We start from the raw sequence: 23580 nt of genomic DNA on the forward strand, positions 1-23580 counted from the left end.
GTGCTCATCAAAACCATCTGCTATACAGGAGAGTGGTAGTACGAAAGAAAATTAGAGATGATGAAATGAGGAGAAAGTTGTAGAGCGCGAAAGAGGAGAGAAGAGCTTCCAGGGAGGAAAGTGGCCTCCAGTTAAGATGCTAGGCAGACTAATTTAATTAATTAGCACCATTACAAGCTCTGCTAGAAACCTGACTTTTAATTATACGTTCCTACTCTACTTGGAGGGTCCATGAATTAACCACAGTGGCTGGAAGAAGCAAAACAGAAGAGCAGGACACTTATTATAATTATATTATCAAAGGCACAGAAGGAGCTAATACAAACAACAGATTCCCGGAGAAAAACATCTAATGACAGCAATCAGATCATTGGTCCTGGCAGCCAATTACAACTGACAACACTCGTCAGTGTGGAAGCTGTAACTGAGGAAAGTAGAGTTCAATTTGGCCATTTTCAGCTGTAACTATGATGTTCAAGAATAAAGTCAGAAAAAAAAAGAAATGCAAGAAGATATTAAAGGAAAGTGTATTTTCTAAAGCCTGGTACTTATCATAGGATTTTAAATTATTTTAACATCAAATGGACTGAGCTGAAAAAAAAGGAAATCTTGATAAAACAAGTGCATATTTTCTTTTAGCATTGAAGTAATACACTAAACAGAGGAGGAGGATGAAAGGGAGGTAGATAATGTTACAGCAGCAGCAATGCTGCACAGTTTTCCCATAGAGTATGATATTTGTCTCATGTTGATCAATTAGTTTAGTCCAAAATTAAAAATAATCTCACACAAAGAGCCCAACATTCTACTGTGCTTTAAGCTTTGGAATTTTAATCCTTATCAAAGAACATGCTAGACTGGAAAATGTTAGCAGTTTCTATGGCAATCTCAAGGTAACAATATCTATACTACAGTGTGTACACACGGACAGTGGCGTAGGGAGCGGGGGGGACGGGGGGGACATGTCCCCCCCAATATAAAAGCCAGGTGGATATGTCCCCCCCAAAAATTGTACCGCAAAATATTAGATTTTGACAATTTTTTAACTATCGTGCTTTTATTTTGAAGGCGCAACATAGCGTTACGTCACTGTACCCCCCCTCCCCTCTGTGAACTGTTGAGTGTTTGAGCACTCAGACGGGAGGGAAACAGCGATACAGAAAGTCAGAAACTTGTTAATGAGGTAAAATGGTCTGTCGGGAATGCTGCTATGAATATTGCTTATTTATAACGTCTTGTTGTCAGTTCACTTTCATATATAGAAACTGAATCTTTTTGGTTTAGGCATCTTAGACTTGTAGGAAGAGGATTAGGGCCACTGAAAAAAGTTAACTGATTTTTACATTTTTTTTTTTAGTTTAACATGGGGAGAAAAGTCAGAATTCTGACTTTTCTCAGAATTCTGACTTTAATCTCAGAATTCTGACTTTTTTCTTCTGACTTTTTTCTCAGATTTCTGACTTTAATCTCAGAATTCTGACTTTTTTCTCAGATATCTGACAGATGAATAATATTTCTAATCAATTTACAGTTTTTTTTTTTTGGTGGTTGGGGGGGGGGGGGGGGGGGGGGGGGGTACTATACAGATATATAAAAACAAGAAGGTCTAACTAAAAAATAACCAGAATGTATGTTTAGAGTAAAGATTGACTACTTGTGTTTACACAAGCACACAATTTCAAATCTGCTGAGCTTGCTGTGCAAGAAAATGTAAAATATACGTATAAAGAAATATAACAGGAAGTACTGCTAAAACAAACTAAATGTTAAATAATGTAGATATTGGTTTAAAAAATTCTTCAGATTTGGAAATTTGGAAGGAATACATAATTCTGAAATTAATCAACAAATCTGGTAAAAAAAATAAATAAATAAAAAATAAAAGTTGCACTTTTTTACTTGAGGAATTTGTTGAATAACTTCATAATTATGAGTTTAACTAGTTGGAGGTAATGCTACACTTCTCTGCTTCCTGTCCTGCTCATAAAAGGTAAACATTATAAACCCACCATTAATTTTCTACACTATTTGGAAAACACAACACAAATGTAATATAACAAAAGTATGTTTAACAACAAACATGTTAGCATCAAGCCATAGCCATGTCTCTTTTAGAGACTAGCTCTCTTGTTTTAATGACCTTCTGGTCCTCCATTAATGAGGGGACCCCTCGGGCACATAAAAAGTTGCCTAATTCTGTCATTTTCCACCAATGTGTCACTGGCTCTCTCAAACAACTCACATCTTTGTCAGTGAAGCTGAGTGCTCCACATCTCTGCCTTCATGGTGCCCATCTACATTAAGATCCAAAATTCTGAGAAAAAAAGTCAGAATTCTGAAAATAAAAGTCAGAATTCTGACTTTTTTCCCGTATTAAACTGAAATAAAATGTAAAAATCACTTAACTTTTTTTTTTTTTTCAGTGGCCCTAATCCTCTTCCGTAGTCTTGGTCTGATCACTCATCCAATATTTAACTGCTAACTTTCTCTAGACGTTTGCCACGCTAGCCAAAATGTTTTTTTTATATATTTTTTTTTATATCTCATTTCAGTACAATGCCACCACCAACTAAAAGGCTGAAACAGCAGTAGGACTTACTCAGATTTTTTTTAAATTGAAACGTCAGTGTGAGGGTTAGTCACCTAAACAGTCACCTAACACAACTTGTGTTGAAATTAGCCCGGTCTGGGCGTGCGTTTTACGAGGATTTTTTATTTTTTGCATGGTTTTGATTCGCCGAAATGGACAGATGTTATACCTGTCGCGCTCCTGATCGTTAGTTAAAACCACAGGGAGAATTAATTCTAATTCTTAGCAGCGGCGGCCGCATTGGTCGTGCAGCGGACTGCTGCACAACCACTAATTAACCAACTAATTAACTTCTGCATCTTTGTTTCCTCAAATAAACTGCTGGCTCCTCTTTTTTACACTATAAACAGATTAACACAACATTGAAAACTCTGTAGTTTTCTCTGTTCTGTACTGCAAACTGGAATTAAAGGCGCCATTTCTACCAAAGGTCTGGACAGACTGGCCACCTGTCTAGGGTGGACCCCGCACCAGCACCTCCCGACCCCACTAAGGGACAGGGTGTACAGAAAATGGAAGGATGGATGGATTTCTACCAAAGGTTGATAATGCATTTTTGAACCAGATGCTTCAAAGCGCCCTGTCCATAATTCTTCAACACACTGTCAGCTCCCTCTGTCAGTCAACCTATATAAATTCATTTTTGACCATTATTGCAAGTTTGACAAAATAAAACATATCAAACTTTGCACTTGTGTGGCCTATTGAATTGTTTTGATTTTCTAGTGCGTATGCGGACACTAAATATGCCAAGGGCTGAAGCCCTTGAAAGACATCTCCCTTTGCTTAATAAAAGACTCCAGTCATTTTGTTTGGTGATATGCTCACATCTTATGAACAAATGCATTATGTTAATTTTAAATGCATTATTTTTGCAAACACATTTATAAAGGAATAAAGTAAAAGATTAAATAGCCTTTTTTTAAGTAGCGTACTTAAGATATGTTTCTGTTGAATATTTACGAATCTCAGATTTCCGACATGTGTCCCCCCCAATTGTAAACATATTCCTACGCCCTTGCACACGGATAAAGAAATTTTACTATGGCTTGTCACACTCTTCGCCAAAATAAGATGCTGAGGAAATTTTGAAATATCAGCTTTGTTCTCTAAAATCTATCTTAAACAGAAATAGAAAATCTTTAAATAGTGATCGGTGGATCTCTGCTAGAACGAGACGTTCTCAACTAAGTTAAGCCGCATGCCGATTCCACCTGATTCTACTTTGTGAGAAATATTTCCCAAAATTAGACAGCAGACCACTGTTGTTAATTATGAATAATGTTTACTCGGGGCCCCTTGCACAGATGGGGTGAGTCCAGGACAGTAATGTATATATGAGCAGTCAAGTGATAGTAGCTTACAAGCACAAACACATGAATACACACTCATCTGCATAGGCTCATGGACCCACGCTTAGATGTTCGTGTTTCATAACCTTTAAACTACTTTCCATGCAGATAGGTATAACACCCAGTGGATCAGAGGATGTTCTACCTCTTCACAGGGTCCAGGATGAGTAGCTATTAATATTTCATAAGCAGCCAAATCTACTGTTTAGTTTCAGATGAAGAAAACGATTGGACTTTTCGAGTGCTCCCGCATGCCTTGATCAAACAGTGTTTAGTGATTTAAACTGCCTCTCCCTCAGCAAGCTGCAGAGGAAGACGGAAAACCATGCAGTGTATACAGGGAGTGGGAGGAAAGGAGGGGGGTTGTACAAGACCACAGCTGGGAGAGTAATTATGTGCTCCGAAATGTGATCATTTGTGATGAATAATGAATCGATGGTGGAGATAGACTAGCAATGTTTGGCAAATAGAAAGCAAACTGTGATATGAGGAAATGAGAATCAGGTGCAATAAAACCGACACGTAGGTAAGAGCCTGTGGGTGCATTACAGAGAACTTTTATATGTCTGTGAGTAGGGCCATGCTCGGTGCTCGCACAATATTGCGGTGTCTTACCTCTTGTATAGTTTTGGAGCCAGGAAAATTGAGGTTGTAGTCTCTCTGAGCTTCACGATGGCTAATGACCAGCAGGAAGTTCTGATTTAGTGAATCCTGAAGTGCACTAAACGACAAACACACAAAAACGGTAATGACACAAGAGAAAAGACAGATGCAAGAAAAAAAAACAAACATTATCTGTGACAAAGATTGGGCAAGCTGAAACTTGTCCAGTGAGAGTGGCCTTCTGGCCCCAAGCGAAGTGGATGCATCCCTCAAGGGGCCTTTTGGCCACTTTACTGGCTGTGTCTTAACAAGTCTGGCCAGAGCGCCGATCAGCACAGCAGGTTTGCGCAAGATTACCACCTGCACAGCAGCAGCATGGAGGCTATCTATCTGCTTTGAGGCTAACAAACCTTATGGGGTCCTCAAAACCCAATAATCCCTCTGAAGCTGACTTGCATGTGATACAAACTAAAGCAGCACAAAGTCACCAACTCTAAATTACATGTTAGGACTGAACACCTACCCTCATAATGGCAGGTGGATTTCTGGTTTACACTTCAGTGTTCATTACTATTACCATGAAATTGTAGCTATAATTGCTAACTTTATATTTATGCAATATTACCTTGGTTAAAACTATTTAAATTACCTTTCTGCAATTTTCTTACCTAGTGGAAATTTTCCTCCTGCAATCTAAAATGTCTTTTTCTTTTAGTAGAATTAAAAGTTTTTTGTAAAAAACAAAAAGCAAATACAGGACACATGGTTTCCATTTTATTTTGATTCTATAGCGTCTTTGTAAAGACCACTGCTCGGGTTTTGAAGCAATTTTTGAATTGTATTTAGGTCTGGACTTTTAGTTCAGATTGGGTGCTCAAGGTGATACATTGCATTGGCCTTGAAGGTAAACAGAATAATATAATTTCCATGTCATCTGGCCCGAGTTCATGCTTTCTTTTGTCACTGAAATCACATGTGAGAAACTGCTAACAGGATTTCTTACAGTATTCTGCAACTTCGTTTATTAAAAACTACATAACCTTTTCCTTCAGTCAATAAGCGCAAAGGCAACATATTGCAGCTCTTGTTTCACCCAAGAGTGGAACTGCTAAATATCAGCAGCCAAGAGTGTTTTCAGGTAATCCAGGTTCTGATGCGTTGTTCAGTAACTCACAAAGTTATTTACAGTGATGCCTGAGAAACAGATAAAAAAAAAGAGAAGATGGGGGGGGGAATTCAACTTTTGGGGCTTCATTTACAATAAGCTGCAAGGTTAAGTAGCGTTTTGAGCAAACGCTGGGTCTGTGAGGGTGAATAGCAATGGGAGGCTTAAAGGCCGAAACAGGCACTTAATCAGGGCTCAGAAACCAAGGAGAGGAGGAAGACTTTAGAGAAAGACCAGGATGAGGGAATTAATATGTAGCGCACACATTAATTATGCAATCACACCCTTAATCTGTGCAGATCTGGACGAGCTTATGTTAACAGAAGCTCAAATTTACTGTAATGACAGCATATTTACATTGACTAAAACTACGAAATCAATATGTAAATGTAATGTTTGTTGTAGCTAACTGGAGAAGATTGGAAAAGTGAGAAATGGGAAGGATGGATGCATATGTAATGGGGCTGAGCAGAAGGATGAACGATGGGTGTGCTTCTGTGTTTGCAAAGAGAGAGAGAGAAAGAGGAGAAATAGAAGGGGTTGTGGCACATAAATAAGGATCCAGCTAATATCATGATTATGTTTGGAAACGGTCCCGAGCTGCTGCTGGCATGCAGCTAAACTCCTAAATAGGCAGAGATAAAGGGTAAACTGAGAGGAAGTGTTACTCTGTCCTTCCAAGCAAAGAAGGAACGTCTTATCAGTCACTCATGGCAGCCTGACAAAACATTTTGTTTATGTGGATAGAGTTCTGTTCAAGATTTACTTTTTTAAAAATCTGAGTTTTTGGGGGGATGTTCTATACAACAAATATAGTCACATCAAACATTGCATTCGTAGTGCAGGAAATGAAAAATCTGTCATACATAATGAGTCATTTCCTTGTAACTTGCCATCTGTTTAAAGAATCTTGCTGCATAAATAAATATAAAAACCAAGCAGGGATGCAATGAGAAGTCAGCTTTTGAACTAACCTAACCCAGTCGCAGCCAGCTCACGCTAACTTCCCTCTGTTACAACTTCCACAATGAAGAGTGGACAAGTTGTCAGAGGGAAGACTGTTCAAAGTTAGATATATTAAGTTTTAGGGGTGAGGTGTTTGACAAAGGAAAAAAATGGTAGAGTCTAGCCACTGCCACTAAAGATTATTTTGCTAATCAATCTGTCGATTATTTTTTCAAATAATAAATTAATAGTTAAATAGCAAAAGATTCCCTAAAGAAGATTCTTTCCAGATTTAAACCAGGTGAAACTAAAACTTTTCTACCGGTACTTGTGGAGTTTTTGATGGAGCATATTGACAAACCAAAATGTTTTCGTTGTCCTAAATGCAAAGTATTTTGATATATATATATATATATTTTTTTTTTTTTTTACAATTTTGGTATACTTACTGCTCTAAGTTGGTTGCTCTGTCAACTAAAGGCATGTTTTAGAGTCTCTATACTCCGTTTGAAGTCCATTTGAACTACTGGAATACTAAATTAGCCGACGATTATTTCAATAATCGATTATTCACGATTAATCCATTTAATTGTTTAAGCCCTAGTTGAGTCTTTTATTAAAAGCATTTTCAAAGCTATTTAAAATTAATCCCGTCTTTCCTGCAATATGTTGGGAAAACTTTGCGGATCATTTAGGCTGAAGAGGATGGAGAAACTTTCGGTAGATAACAAGAAGGCAAATTGTTTTACAGTATAGTTGCTCTTTTTTACCCCCTTAGCTTCCTCAGCTTTCCTGTCATGGACAGAAATGTGATTTTCAAAACTGTGAGGCTAAAGACAAAGGACTCAATAATTTTGAAAACACACAGCTCTACTAGAACCCTTACTCTAAATACTGAAAAACTGCTAGAAAGGTTCAATTATTTTGTCCTTGTTTCAAAAGGAATAAACAAATCTTGCTTCACAGCAATTTTTTTTCTCTTACACACAGGACAACATCTCCTCACCAAAGTAACTGACAACAAATTTGCTTAGGGGTTAGGGTCACATGACAGGAACACTAGAAATAAATATTTGAAATTCTCTTCTTACACCTTTTGATAATATCTCACAGTCATGTCCATCTTTAATATACATCATTAGACTAAAGTTTCCTGTCACAAAAACTCATCAATGCTTCTGTAGTTTGAAGCCTTACAGCTCTTGCTTTGGGGGCCTTTTCCCACTGATGCTCCGAGGCAGGCCCCTGAAGCAGTCTAGGGTTAAAATACGGATGTCTTGGTGTTTGCCTCCGCCAAGAAAGATCTTTTTCCTCACTCAACACACACATTCAGTGACATCTAGGTCAGCCTGCAACATCTCAGGAGGCACCTGACGTGGGCATAAGGGTGAGGGAGGAAAATGTCATTTAACTTTATGGACAGCAAAAACGGAGCATTGTAAGGGGGGGGAAGAGCAGGCTAACAGATTGGTTTCATTCTGAGGTAAGCCTGCCATCTCAGCTGCGGGTCCCTCTGGCACAAAGCAGACTCCAGACCTTATTAAAGAAGTATTGCCAGACACAGAGATGCTCATGCATTCACAAAATGTGAAAAAACACTAGCACACTCACATGTATGTAATAGGCATAGGCGGATCTACTGGGGTGGCATAGGGTGGCAACTGCCACCCTAAATGACAGCCTTGCCACCCCAGCTGCCACCCCAGTTGGCGGTAGGGGTGGCGAGGCTTATAAATTATGGATCATTTGAGAATTGCGACCGCTAATTTCCAATGTCGGACTGTAGTGAATGCAGCACGAGATGACGCGAGAGCGACTGAGACTGATTTGTTTTGAAAACCGAGCGGGGCAAAGCGAGGGAGCCAGGGGTGATGTGGAGAGGAGAAACGGGATGAAATAGGTAAAAACTGATTAACTATCTATAGAGAAATGAAATCATAATGAAAGCACAATGTTGCTAGCATAGCTGCAAGGCTGATTTTGAGATGATAAAAATCAGGTTGCAGAACGTTATTTCTCTAACTATGATGTTAGTTAGGCCTGACGTCTCAGGCTCATAAAGACATATTTGCGGTCAACTATGACAGAAAAGAGACTATATAGTTTGGTTGCACTCAAATCAAAACGCACAAAGGCATTGGATCTAAATAAAGTTGTGAAGCGTTTTGCTGAGCAACATGGAAATCACTGCATTCAGCTGTTATAGTCATGTTAACTTTATGTTATGCTCTCTGGTGAACCTTTACAGAGCTGTTACATTTTGTTTTGGCTTCTGAGAAAATCTGATATTTCCTTTAATAAAACCAAAAAGTGTTAAAAGTTAAAAATGTGATACTGGTGTAAATCCTGCTTAATATGAAGCAGTGTTGTTGTTTCTTTTTTTGTATATATAATATGAAACTATCCAGAAATGACCCGTATGAACCTACTCACAAGCAAAATGTATTTTTATGTTGCTTCTTTTCAGATTTGTGGAGATTTTGATGTAACATACAGAACCCGCCTTTTTGTTGATTTGTTGATACAGCAGTATGGAGGACCAACTCTGCCATATTTAAAAATAAATACATAAATAAATAAATGCTTAATAAATAAATAAGCATACAATTAATTGCCACCAAAAATACAAACAACAAATAAATGTAAGTAGAAATTAAATTATACAGCTAGTCATAAAGGTATATAACTCTTTTAATTGGCTTCTTTATTTCTTTGCCTTTTTAAAATTTACCTTATTTATTTTTTTTGTCATTTATTATCTTCAACTTCATTTTTTCATTACTTATATTTTTAAGTATTTATTTATGTGCATGTTATCATATTTTTGTCTGTTTTATTCTTCCTTTGTATTTTTTTACCCTAGTTATTTCTTTGCCGCTATTTCTTTCTGCCTGCCCTTTTAACATTTCTGCCTGCCATTATAATATAATTTCTAATTACATTTATTTGTTGGTTGTACTTTTGGTGGCAATTAATTGTATGTTTATTTATTTATTGAGCATTTATTTATTTCTGTATTTATTTTTAAATATGGCAGAGTTGGTCCTCCATATACAGCTCTATCTACAGCATATTTACATGCATGAAATGTCCCTTTCATGTTGCCGTAACTGCTGTATGTCAAGTTACTGAGGAACAAATGGGGTAAATGTGTGTTCAGAGTAAACAATACATAGATGTCCAGTACCTTGTCAGGTGCCTTGACCCATTTATTTCTACTGTGTAGTTCTGCTCACTTTAGTACAGCTCAGTCCATAGATCTCTGATCAGTAACTTTTTCTTTCTATCGTTTCTTCTTGTGCAAATGCTGCAAAGCTGCTTCTCTGACAGTCAATCTGTCACATCTGCGACTCAGCACCTGTGTCTTACCTTAATACCTTTCCTGTGATAATGCCCCTCTAGAAGTAGTGTTATCATTCTTCTATCTCCTATTAAGTGAGATCTCATTGTATGATGTATTTCTAATATGAACTGTTTCACATGAAACACTAGTACTGTACATACTATTCTCACCAAACTGTGATAACTGTGAATAAATTCAGTGTAAACAAATGCCATATGTTGCCACCCCTAAAAAATTCCTGCCCCCCTCTTGCCACCCCATAAATATTTTTCTAGATCCGCCCCTGGTAATAGGCAGGCCCTCATGAAAATTTCACTGAAATAAGCAAATTATTATAATTTGTGCTTTTACTTCTCAGATCTCCTGAAAAAAAAAAAAACACAGAGGAAGAATATGAGAGAACTCGCCATGCCTTCACAGAGGGGATCAAGAAGCACACGTATTGTCTTCTTACCTCCGCCACATTTTGCATCCGCAACAAAGCAGAAAAATGTGAAACCATTCAGGCTCTGCTCTACTCTGGTCTGCCATCATGTCAAAAAAAATATAGAAAATGCTGATGGTTGGATCATTTCCATCAAGCTTGATAAGCTCTCCCTCTAAAATGTAATGTGTCTGCAGTTAGAGCTCACTTAGCTGAGTGAAAGAGCTAAACCAATAAAAAAAAGAAACAAAAACACACAAACATAAAACCTAATGAGTACTCCTGCAATTTCAAATTTCTTTGAGAGTTCAAATTAAAATAACCTTTCATTGGCAAACACGCCTGCTGCGAGCTGGAGCGAAGAATAAACACGAAAGGAAACAGGCTCCATTGAAATATTCATCAGGCCTTCATCATTAATGCAGGAGATTAGCTCCTCCTCAACACTCTCTTGTATTCACAGGGAGTCATCGGCGTGGCCGTCCTCAGACCCGAGCTCTCACACTGCAGTGCTAACTGCACATCGCTAACTAAATAACTACCTGAGGAGGATTGGTGCTCAGAGGAAAATCTCCCAAAGCCTCTAGATTTATTTCTAATCAAACAAGACGAGCAAGGAAAGTTTGCTCAGGGCGACCGTAATGACAGTGCAGCTCTGCATAATCGCTCGATTCAGTTTTGGTGTGTGCAGTGGGAGGCAGCCTCTACAAAGTAATCGCCATAGAAACGATTCATGGGACATTTGGGTTGTCACTCTGCAACAATTTTAAGTACATCAAATCCATGAAAACTATATTTGAGAGATTTTTATTTACATTAAGAATGTGGATGTAAAGCATTTTATGCAATAAAACATTTCTACTCTTGTAGAATTGAGTAAAATATAAAAATACATTTTAGGAAACAGGTTTCATTTTGTGTTAGATTAAATATTTTATGTGATACCATAGTAGCTGATATACAAAAAGAAGCTTTTACTTTGTGTTGTCAACTCCAATACATACATAATGCATTTATTTTATTAATAACTTCAGTGCAATGTAGCTATTCTACTACAGAGATATATTCATTGTGAAGAGTGATGTCTGAATGTGTTTTCATTACCAACATTGACCTATTTAGCTGCATTTCAATCAAGAGCAAAAAAGTACAAATAAATGCATGAGTTTAAACAAAAGTAAATACGAAAAAAATTATTAGAAAAGTTGACACTGTACAAGACTGCACAAATCAACTTACCGGTAACCATTTATAAATAAAATTTAAGTTACATTATAATTGTGGAAAATAATCTGCTGCAATGGAAACATATGTATCTTGTGCTGTGGTGTTTTGATGTGTCAGAAATAATTATGCTTTTAACTAAGTCCATTTGCAAAGTCTATTTATAAGAAAACACATTTTTAGAAGACTTCAAGAGACAAGTAAGTAGTAAGTCTTAACTGGGAAAAAGTTTCATACATACTGTTCCATGGTTTACAGCCTAATGGGAAGCTACATAAAGCGCTAACGTTTTCTGCAATAGTTTTGACCAGAGACCTGCCCCCCCACCCCACACACACACCTGTTGCTGCACACTGCCACTCAGCTGAAAGACAGCATACTGCTACACTATAAGCAAACTTAAGACTGGCCTGACTAAATAACCAGCTAATCTTAACCTAGTACTCTCCTACCATAACTTTATGAAGAGCTAAACAACAAAAAGGTGCAATGTTCTGCATGATCAACTTGAAAACTACCTTTTTGCTGAAGTCTATGTATCAGAATAAACATATTTATAGATAACATTGTTATAACTGTAATATTTAGTATTCAGAATTATGTTAGACGCAATAGGTATAATTGTGGCTTTAAGGTCCTAACAAGTTAATTTTATAAATGATTCTCATTTGGAATCTCTGTGTAAGTTTGAGGATATTTTAAGTTATCAGACTGATGTATCCCCCCATACTTTCCTTTAACTGAGCTAATAATGGCAGCTGTAAAAGCAAGTGGACTAACCACAAGTAAAATCAAGATAATGTTGATTATTTTAACTCATTCAAATGTAGAGTTAAGGTTGTGCCAATAATGTGCTCCCCGTCTAGCTAAGCCGACGGCCCGTATTTACTGCGACAAATTTACGGAGACTAAAAACTAATTGCCAGCATACTGTGGATATATGGTGTGAAAACAGTGTATTTTTATTTCCAGCTAACAGCTTGTTGGGTCTCCCTCCAGGGGGGCTGCTTCACTAATTTTTTCTGTGATCTGTCACCTATCCTCTCCCCGTATGACAGAAGGGTCAACACACACACTCATACGTTCACACACACAAATGCATGTACATACGCAACGGGAGCCAATAGAGGCCTCTCAGCTCCAACTGTCCGCAGCTAAAATAGCTATTGCAAAATAATGAGCTCCGTCACCCAAAATGATATCGATAACACTGGCAACGGCGCTGCTAAAAAGACGCAGCAGTTAGAGAGGGGGTGAGAAGATAGGAGAGCGAAGGGGAGGGAAAACCGGGAAGATGAGGGCCATTAGCTGCCAACACAATATAACTACCACTTAGCCCAACTAACAAGCAAAGAGGCAAACTGCCAAATGACCTACATTAGGGTCTGCTGACATGGGTGCTTGTTTGGGTAAAAACTGAGGAAGATTTTTTTTTTTCTTTAAGTACTGTTAAACTATGAACACTTTGCAGGCTCTGCCAAAAACAGGACAGTGTCAGATGATTCTTACTGAGGTACTTATTTAGCAAAATTATTTTAAGGTAAAGAAAAAAAAATGGATTAAAAATATTGGATTCAATTCAATGAATATCTTTAAAGTTCTATATTCTAAGCATAGAATTAATAATCATTTCCTTATTGCAATTTGATCTCAGAGGTTCTGAGTTCAAGTCCCACACACTCCCACAGACTGCCACTCTGGGTCCCTGAGCAAGACCCTTAGCTCTCCTCTTGCCCTCAAATATGCTAACAATTTTTAACCATGGGGTCACTTTGACTCCAGGGATATTATGGTCCAAAAAAATGATTTACAGAATGTTGTTGATCATGTTTTTGTCACATGCACTTTATTTGTTACATAAATATAAATAAATATACAAATATATATAAATAACCCCTTAAAAATCAGTGAGTTGACCCGTCCCCTAGTGCCACCATCAGGTCAAACCTTTATATTAGAATGAATCTTTGTCTTGAATTTTTCATGCTAACCTTTTCAAATTCCCTTCTCAACATTAATGACCACAAGTCTGGTTTTGGTGATGTTGGTAGGACCTTTAGAGTCGCACCACCATCAGAAAAACTTTCAGGTTTAGAGCAAATTCATGAGTCTCGCAGAATGACCACACTGACTAATGTTGGTGACTCCCCCTTTCCTCTCATAACATTTTTAAAACCATATTTTTATTTACTTATTTTTATTCATTTTTTTCCCAATATATCTGTGGCTAGTTACTGCAAGATCTCCCTCACCCCTCCTCTTTTGTTACCCGGGCTTGTGTGACCATGATCACTCATGGTTACTCAAGTCTATGTACACTTTTAGTCCACTTTTACTAATCCATCATTAGTTTAAAAACACATCTTGAGTATTTAGCTGCCATCTATGATTAAATTACTGCTGTGAATTAAACCCCCTATTGTCTCAACATTTAGACAGAAAGGGTGCAAACAAAGCATTACTAAAATACTATGAGGTCATATACTGATAAAGGCTCAGCTTAACACTGCAACAAAAAAAATTACAACATTTGTTATCACTGACTTTTTAGGGAAAACTCTGTATGTGTGTGCTTCTGCAGAAGCAGAGACCAAAAACTAGATATAAGGCTACATTTTAACAAGAAACAATGTTGTGTTGAAATAAAATACATAAGAAGTGATTGAAGGATTATTTACATAACAAGCGCGGACTTTGGTAGCTGGCGCTCCTTTTGAAATGTCACATTGGATGTGAGGAAATTAATAGGCAAAGCCAGGTCAAATGTAGCCTGATAAATCCATAAGATTTTTGTTGGTTGGTTGGTTTATAAATTGGCATATTGCTCCACCTGGAGTTCACCAGTAAGTACTGCGCTCAGAATAATGTATACCTGGACAAAATGATTAGTCCCCCTTGTTTAATTAAGAAAACCCTACAATGGTTGGGTTAATGTCAAGTAACTGGAATTTCATAAGTGATAATAAATATGCTTTATAAAGTGACTACCTGTAGCCCTATATATCCAACCAATGACTGATTACAAGATTGCAGACAAATGTTTATTAGTGACCAGTGCTATATTTAACATGTCCCTTTGGTTATATTATATTCATTCTTGGCTTTAAAGCAATATCTAATTTTCATTTGTTTGTTTTCATAGAAAATTATTTGTTTTGTTTGATTCAAACTATTTTTGTGCCCATTGAGTTTTTTTTCCTTCATCAAATGAGGGGCAAAGACAATTTATTTTGCATATGATCTTAATTGTGAAACAGGATTTAATGAATTATTATGACTTCTTATGAAAGTAAAAGAAGAAGGCGAGTTGTGAAGACAATTGTAGTGAATATTACCTGTTTTTGCTGGTGCTGGCAGTAGGGGCAATGTCGGGGGTCAGGACATACAGGCTGTTGTTCTTGGGAAGGTGTAAACTTCTCAGCACCGTCTGATTACACACAGAGACAATAACCAATACACACTCATTAAATATTTCTTCTTTCCTTTACTGGAAATGTAATGTTGGAATTAGTAATCTAATCTGGAATGCTTTCCATTAACATTAATTTAACAATAAATTGTTAAAACCAAAAATGTGGGTAAATCATTTTCAAAACAAACAAAAACAAAAAAAACAGGAACTCACGCTATCTGAGACGTCTCCACTCTTCCATCCTTTCAGATGCATTTTGGATGCTGGAATGCCAAGTTCTGTCTGGAGGATTCCCTTAATATCTCCTGTGAGTTTTATGAATTTAAGGGACGATCAGTGACATAAAACAGGAATATTCTCACAAGCTCTTTTACTGTTGAATTTACAGTTTATGCCTCGATTAAAAATTACAAACCAAACGACTAAGCACTTTTTTTTTAGCCCATGTCTACTGGCCCTGAGCATAAATGACAAAAAGTGAGTCAGTCTAAAATTCAAATGGCAGTTAGGACCTCAAAATAAAGCCAAAAATAAAACGATGAAATCCGTTTTGGTTCTAGCAGGATGTGCCTGACATAGACAGACCTAATTGGTGCGACTCTACCAAACACTATAATTTCTTAGAGGAAACTCTTATCATAAATGAGGGGTGATGTTTGTGGTGCTCACCAACTGTGCTGCTCTCCTCAAGCATGAGCTCAACTGATCTTTCCCTGTAATCCACCTTGAAGTTTATCATGCGTGGCTGGCGCTCTACAATGTGTCGGGAAGAAGGGCTGATGGGGCAAAACGCTGAAGCTGAGGACGATGGAGGAGAGGAGGAGGAAGAGGATGAAGAAGGGGCTGGACCTTCACTTGTTGTTGCCGCTTCTGCTGCTTCTGATCGGCTGGGGGGTCCGTACATGGTGGCCTGACTTGCCTCGCTGGTAAAGTCACTGCACAGAGATAAAGGCAGTTGCTGAATATTTAAAGAACTGACCACAAAGACCAGAAATTGAAATTCCAGTTTTTGTAAAGATCTTTTATAAAGGGAAAAAAAAGTCCTAAGGTCCCAGCAGTAATATAAATAACAGAAAATCTTTTACTTTATCCCAAAAGGATTTTTATGCTGATGTACATGCTGCATCGGCAGCCTTCTCATAACAGCACCAGCCTTTCAGTAAATGTGTTGGCCCGCCCCAGTCACAGTCAGTCTCTATTCTAAGCGATCTGTGTCCTCACAAGAGAGCTGCCAATTTCTCATGGCCTGACGAACCAAATTGCACTGGGCTGCATGCACTGTCGACAAAAAAATAACAGTTTAACAGAAATGTCTCCTGATTAAAAGGATTTAAAAGATTGAATGGGAGAAGTATCAAAAGAAGAGTTCAAATATTCTAAAAAAGGAAATGCTTCACACCCCTGTTTTTGGCTGAGAGCGTTCGTTGTATTTGAATGTGGAAGCAGAGAATACGCATCTCAGCTTCTCCCAGACACCATATTCCACCGGGAGCCTTTTTAGAGCGAAGAGACTCTGCACAGTTAGACACTGATCGCGTCAGGATTGCATCGTCGCGCTAACGTAGTGTACCTGTAGGCTTTAAATAGAACAATAAACCAGTAAAGTGTTTGTTCCACTAGTTCTACCAGTGTCTTGCATGCCAGCTCTTAATTTAATCACCATATGTTATGTTTTTTTTTCCTTTTGTTTTTGAATTCAAATATTCAGTTTCTCCATTTATACTTTTGTCTAATGATAACCTTTATTAGGGCTGTTAATTAACTGCATAAACATTATTTGTTATTATATAACGGTCCAGGAAATGAGGTCAGAAGTCTGCACATGTGATTCCTGCCTGAGCGATCCACTCTGCTTCAGATTGACGTGGATTTGAAGCAGCAAGCAGCAAAACGACCAGTCTTATTATGAGCTATGTTAACCTCCAATTCCTTTATAACCATCCACATGAGCAAACAGAAATGTGTTAGCGTTAGCTTGCACCCTGATCACGTGGGCGTATGGACTTTACTAGGGTTCAAGGGCAAAACTTGTATGAATAAGCATAATTATCCCTTTTCATCCTTTTTTTTCTCATGTTTCTGTTTTGATGTTTTGTTTACACTGGCCAAGTTAGCAGAAGTTACTGGGTTGGCTTCATCCTGAAATTTCCCAGAGCTCTTTACAGTCTGTTGCCAGACTTTTCTTGTTTGACTTGTGCATCCCCAGACACGTGACATCCAGCCAAACTTCCTTCGTAGTTTAGCCACACAGCCTGGGTAATCACAGCCACACTGCACCATGGCTAATGTAAGAGTATGCATTGATTTTAATGAATATAGTTTATTGCAGTCTCAGCACTGTATTCAGTCTGAGCCCAGCATGTGTTTCACATGTTTAGAAAAAGTTAATGAATCTTTTTCAATTTTTAAGTAAATGTGTACCTTTGAATAATTATTTCTTCTCATATTTATCATATTAAAGCACTGATTATTCATACAAATCAAGGTCTAATTTTGAATATTTTAAAATTGAATTTTAAGTTTTAATTAGCTTTAAGCAATAATCCTTACAATTAACATTATAGTTCAGTAGAATTAAATTGTATTTAATGAATTTATGGAATATCAGAGTTTAACTTTATGTTAAGTAAATTAAAATTGATACATTTCTAAAATAAAATTATTTTTTTATTATTGTGGATGAAATTCTATATATTTATGCCAATAACCAAACAATATTATCTGATTTACAGTCAATGAGAGTCAAGCAGCCATTACCTTTGTAAGATCCCATTCTCCTGTGGTATCACCCCATTGATGGCTGCCTGTAAAAAAGCAGAAACACGTTTTTTAACAAAACATTCCTATCAATGTGTTCAAGTACAGCACAAATCACTAAGAGACTTGCTGGTTAAACAGGCTGTGTAATACAAAAAGTTCAATCTAGGTTATCTCAAGCAATAAAGCAATTCACAACAAAGAGAGAAACAGGGGCCACAATAAAAAGAGCTTATTTCACAGAGACACTGACATGAAAAGGACACTTAGAGTTGCTGACTTAAATTTTCATTTAAACACACTAACGATGACAGAATGTGCCCGCTGGAGTATTCAAACAACTGAAAAGACAGATATAACCCCTTTTAGCTCTACATGTGAACTTTTGTTTTCAGTGAACAATTGGTTCACTAGAATGGTCACCAGTCTATGCAAAACAACAGGGAAAAACAATGTCAGCTAGGTTGTTCTGGTTTAACAGTAAAGCCTCAATAGTTTTACTAAAGTAGGGGCAGAATGGAGGGTAAAATGGAAAAGATACAAGGAGAAGGTCAGGAGAAAGAACAGTAAGAAGGAAGGAGTTTAAGAGAAGAAAGGAAGGAGGGAGGATAGAAGGAAGCAGACAGCAAAGGAAGGAGGAAGGGAAGCACGGAAGGAATGCAGGAAGTTTTATTATTTATCTGGAATTAACTAGATCTACAGCCCATGAAGACATTTTTTTTATTTCCTCCACTTGTATCAGTGTTCTATGCTGATCAAAAGTGAGACAATCCAAACACTGACTCTAGAGGGGGTAAAGCTCACTCAATGAGTCTCCAAAATCCATCTCTAGTTTGTTTTTCCTTCCTTTTTCTAAGCCAAGTTCATAATTTAGAGCAGAAAGCACAATCAAATGTGTTCAAATAGTGAAAAGGAGATTTCTTGTTAATGGGAATATTTTTATATAAAAAAAAAACATGCTGAGAGAAAGGCCAGAGATTTTTTTTTACTGGTAGTGAACTAAACCTAGCACTAAAATGGAACATAGAAAACAGGATTGTTTTAACAATACAACTGTATACTATAAACACTATAAAGACATTAAGTTGATTATGTAGACATAGAAATGCAATCAAACTTCATTCAGAGTTGTAACATAGAATGGCTTAGTAAACTGATTAATAGTCACGAGGAGGGACTAAATATAAAATCCGAACCAAGGTTTAAAAATTTAACTCAAAAGTTTAACTCAGTTCTGTAGGAGAACACTGTTAAAGGTTGGGAATATCTTGTTAACTCTACATAAAAATATACTTCATTTAAACATTTCTTTAAAATAAAAATGGTCTCTGACATTGACTGCTTAAATCTCCTGAAGAAAACCAGTAAGGATCCTGCAGGCGGCCAATTAACTGCTCCATACAAGCAGCAGTAATCAGTCATACACAGTCCATGATTACAGACGTCCTACTGAGAGATCAGAAGCCCAGACACAGATTTCTAAAAATGCATCCCATCTTAAAAGCTATAGGTCTATTTTTTTTTTTACTTACCGCTTTCCTTATCAGGTCTTATCTTCAGAATAGATTAATGGATCAAATTGATTAGTCAAGTATAACCAACAACCGTAACGTTGCACCAGAGACTATTATTTAAACTTGATTTCCCATCCTTCTCCACACTGATATAAACCTGCACACAGGACTGAACACCAAGCTTTGGGACTTTAGCACCACCTTGATGATACAATACTAAATAAAGCATGCAAATGGCCATACGGCCATTTTAGCTCCAATTGCATGTTTGATATGAGGGCTATTGTCCTTGTTTATTAAGAGATTGATAGCAGCAACTGTGCTTTTAATAAAAACAACTCAGACTTAAATGTAAAAGGTACAGTAGTGTTTATGTGTTCTAACCCAAGTAAAAAGAGTAGACACCTTAGTTTTTGTTTCAGTTTTGAAGAGTAAACGTTTACTGTGACATGTGAATAAAACAGATAAGCAGGAGGACCTAATCAGGCTGCAGCAGCTGTTATAGCTAGAGAACGCAAGTTATACCAGGGACTCATCCCTCCTCCAAACAAAATGTAAAAATCGGAGAGTAGCTGAAGAGGAGAAAAAAAAAAAAAAAAAAGTCTCTTGACAGCTTAGCTTATCTCCCACTGTCCAAAACTTGACATCGCACATAAGAGTGCTTATTTCATTTTTAATTTAGTTTTTAGTTTTCTTTTTTAAACAGAAAACAACACCCACTGCAGAGAAAGTGCAAGTCATCAGATCCACAGCAGCAGGAAGTCCATTCCCACTGTCTGCGCTGCTGCTGAGTTCCTGCCAGCATGCATCTAATTATAGACTGACCCTTCCAGACAGGACATCACTTTAAAGGGCTCATCATGAATTAATGTAAACCCGACTGGACCCAGTCTTTCTAAAAAACGACATTCCCTCCCTTAAACCAATGAGGACTTAAACATTTTCATAACTGCCTGCTAAGCTGAAGGTCGCATGGAAGAAAACTGCTTGCCACCGGATGATAACAGCTCTCCTGAAACTTGAACAGATTATTTCACATCTGAAAAGACTTAGGTGCACTTTTTTGGTCCGGACCAAAAGCAGACCTTTTTTTTTTTGGTATTCAAATTGCAGTTTTCTCCAAATAGACTATAAGTCAAAACACAGCCACACTTGTGCTGATCGCTGCTCCCATTGGTCAGAAATGTCTACGGCAGGACGGTGGACAGAACTGGAAATAGATGTAGACTACAACGGGACTTCTGCACGCAACATCTTTTTTGCATATTTATTTTGTCATTACAGCTGCAAACTCACTACGAATGTCTAAAGAAGCTCGTTCAATGTAGATTTCAAGAATTTTTATGTTCAAAATAGTGGGAAAATGGGAGATCCACCACTTGCTGATACCAGTGTTGCTAAGCAACAGACAGCAGAACAGGTTTGATTTGATCTGATGTTTCCTACTATGCTTGCTTGTTGAAATTTAAGAGAATTATGCTTCCTGCATTTGGGTCAGACAGAGGATGGTTTGAAGCGAACTGCACCAGAGCCCATTTGGAAGCTGATCGAGACCACCTTAAAAAGTGGTTCTCAGTCCAGTTGTTTGGCTTGGACCGAGGGGGGAAACAAACACTGGTCCAATTAAAGAAGACCAAATGAGGCAGGTGTGAATACACCCTGAATGTCCAAGAGTAAAGCCTTACCAAGGATAATAAACTTACCACTAAGTCCCAGTTATTAAGCTCTAACAGGGTGATTGCCTCCGCGATGTTGTCAATTCCAGTACAAGCCTGTGAGACGAAAGAAAAACAGAAAGTACATGTGACGATGTAGTTACTGTTATACGAAGCATGCAAAATGTAGGACTGCTGTAACATCTCTCTCTTACATCACAAAAGATGCCACATTAGAGAAGCTTTAAAATAGTAAAAACAGGCCTGGAAATAGCTCTTCAGCACAGGAAAAGTTAAACAAGTGTCAATGCTTAATACCAAAGGTTCAAGAGGTTTAACTGGTGACGTTCGCAAAAATCCAACCAGCGTTCTTACTGTTCTATTTCTATTTAACAAAAATCCATGAAATACTCAAGTTTAAATGTTTTGGATGAATGCAAGAGAAAACAAACACTGATGATGTATAAACATCTACCTAGTGCCTCTATTAAACACTTTGTTATTTCAAAAGTTTTTCCTTTTCTTTTGAATATTTTGGGAAATGATTTTGACTTTTTTGTTTTACTATTATGTGTATTCTGATTTTGATTTATTTATGTTGAGGCCTAATCAACACAAGTTCACAACAAGCAAGTTAGAGTTCGCCAAGTAAAGAGGAATCCCGCTCACAGCAGCAGACTAGTAAATTTACATAGATAATGATAAAAACAAGAAAGAAATATGGCGCAGAAATGCATTTCGGATTTGTCCACTCATGAGAGACTTTATCTCCACAACCCCAGAGCACATCTCAATATGTAACCAGGCATGGTACCCTGCCTGTAGCTCAAAGTAACATGGTGCTGCCGCACACTTTCATATATATTTGTGCAGTTTAACGTAACTATAGTATTATAGAGTTATAGTTATTTTGATGTTGGTTTCTTTGTGTAATGGATGTCGGGAACTGTTCAATACCGTTCAATTGGTCTAATAACATAATTATGTCCTTGTGGTTTGCTTAAAATAATTTTGGACATAAACACAGTGACTCGGGTTCCTACCAGATGACCCAATCTATGTTGTTATAGTGTCATTGTGAAGTTCAATTACTAGCACATTCACCTGAAAACTGATGATGTCTGTGTGTTACAGACCCTGGTTGCATGCATTGAAGTGTATATCACAATAAAGTAGTGAATATTAATATATTTACTTTTTTATTGTATCTTAAATAGTTCTACAGGCTCATAGGTCTTTTAAGCAAAAAGATTTCAAAATAACTGGTATTAGCATCGACCTTAAAAAAAAAAAGAAAAAACTATACTGGCCAATTTCTAGTTGCAACTTTACTCAATTTCCAGTACTGACAGTTGTTTTGTTTTTAACATCACTACATAAGGTGAACATCTATTCAATCAGGAAGCATTGATCCAAGAGGAGAAACATTTATTGGCTAACTTTATGGTTCTTTTAAAAAGATGATTTGGAGTCCCATTTTCCTCCTTCCCTTAATATTTTCAAACACATCAGTCAATCCACTTTGAACTCAGTCCTTCACCTGTCACTTGTAGGCAGAGGATCACAGATTAGAATTGTTCAGAAGAAAAAAAAATAGTAGATTTAGAAACAAGTTAATAGCAATCGCAGATGGAGTTGACTGGAGATAGAATTACAGGATGGGTCAACATTTAAACGTGAAATATTACAAGCTGGAACGACAAGGGGTAATGTGTAAGCATGATTAGTTTTATTGAGTGCAGAAGCTGAATTTTAGTTAAACTGTCACTGAAAAATAATAGTATATCATACAGGGCCCAGCAGTTTCGACAGACTGTAATGTAAACACAGAGCTTTCGGTTTGTGTGTTCAGAGTCCGTTGCCAAGCTGTCAGTTAGTTAGCTCTGTGTGCTAACTCTAAGATATTTTCTGTTTCCAACTGGCAGAGTTATACTTTCTGATGACATCAACATAATTTGTTTTAACATTGACAGATAGAGCACCACTAACTGTACACTATGCCGGAGAAAAACAAGCAGAGACCCACCTGAAAGTCGGCCAGGATCATTTCTCGATCCATGTTGCTGTCGCCGCTGTCGGAGGCCATAGCAATGACTGGCTAAAAGTGGGACACTGGGTACAGATAAAACTGAGTACTTCGGGACGGCTGAGTGACTGGTGTTAGTTAACTATAGATATTAAAGTAAATGTTGAGTTAACGACCCAAAAACCACTAAAGTTGTGTAAAGTTACGTTACAATGCCCCGTTATCTCAAATCATTATCGTCAGCTAGCCCATCGCTTTACCGCTAACGTAAAGTGACTCCGGCTGCCGTAAAACGTTCCAGAGAAGACTCGGGAGAAAAATACCGTCTCTTTTCAGGGATTCGTCTCATGTTAGAAGTTAAAGGAGTAGGTTCTTATACTTTGCAACAGCGTTAAACGCTCTACCATTTCTTGAACAACTTTAATATATAAATACACTTTTAATATTTAACAATTATGTTAAACACCGATTCACAAATGCTACCAATAGTATGATCCTGGTTCTTGATGACAAGTGATAGGAACATTGTCATAAATTGTATGACTGAGGGACTTTAATATAGACTATTTA

The 23580-nt window shown here is 37.4% G+C and overlaps 1 protein-coding gene across 1 annotated transcript in view; it reads right to left on the reverse strand.

Annotated features, from left to right (window-relative positions):
• The window catches only part of faf1 (Fas (TNFRSF6) associated factor 1), an 82975-nt gene extending 59681 nt beyond the window's left edge, over window positions 1-23294 (reverse strand). Inside the window, exons 1-7 of the mRNA XM_038281117.1 lie at window positions 23011-23294; window positions 21033-21101; window positions 17816-17862; window positions 15728-15993; window positions 15272-15363; window positions 14982-15073; window positions 4558-4663 (exon numbers count right to left, since the gene is read on the reverse strand). Of these exons, the coding sequence (XP_038137045.1) occupies window positions 4558-4663; window positions 14982-15073; window positions 15272-15363; window positions 15728-15993; window positions 17816-17862; window positions 21033-21101; window positions 23011-23070 (732 nt within the window). The 5' untranslated portion in view covers window positions 23071-23294. The remainder of the gene's footprint in view (window positions 1-4557; window positions 4664-14981; window positions 15074-15271; window positions 15364-15727; window positions 15994-17815; window positions 17863-21032; window positions 21102-23010) is intronic.
• Window positions 23295-23580: the final 286 nt, after the last annotated feature.

This window comes from Cyprinodon tularosa, unplaced genomic scaffold, assembly GCF_016077235.1.
Source record: "Cyprinodon tularosa strain WSP-4 unplaced genomic scaffold, ASM1607723v1 ctg167, whole genome shotgun sequence".
NCBI lineage: Eukaryota > Metazoa > Chordata > Actinopteri > Cyprinodontiformes > Cyprinodontidae > Cyprinodon > Cyprinodon tularosa.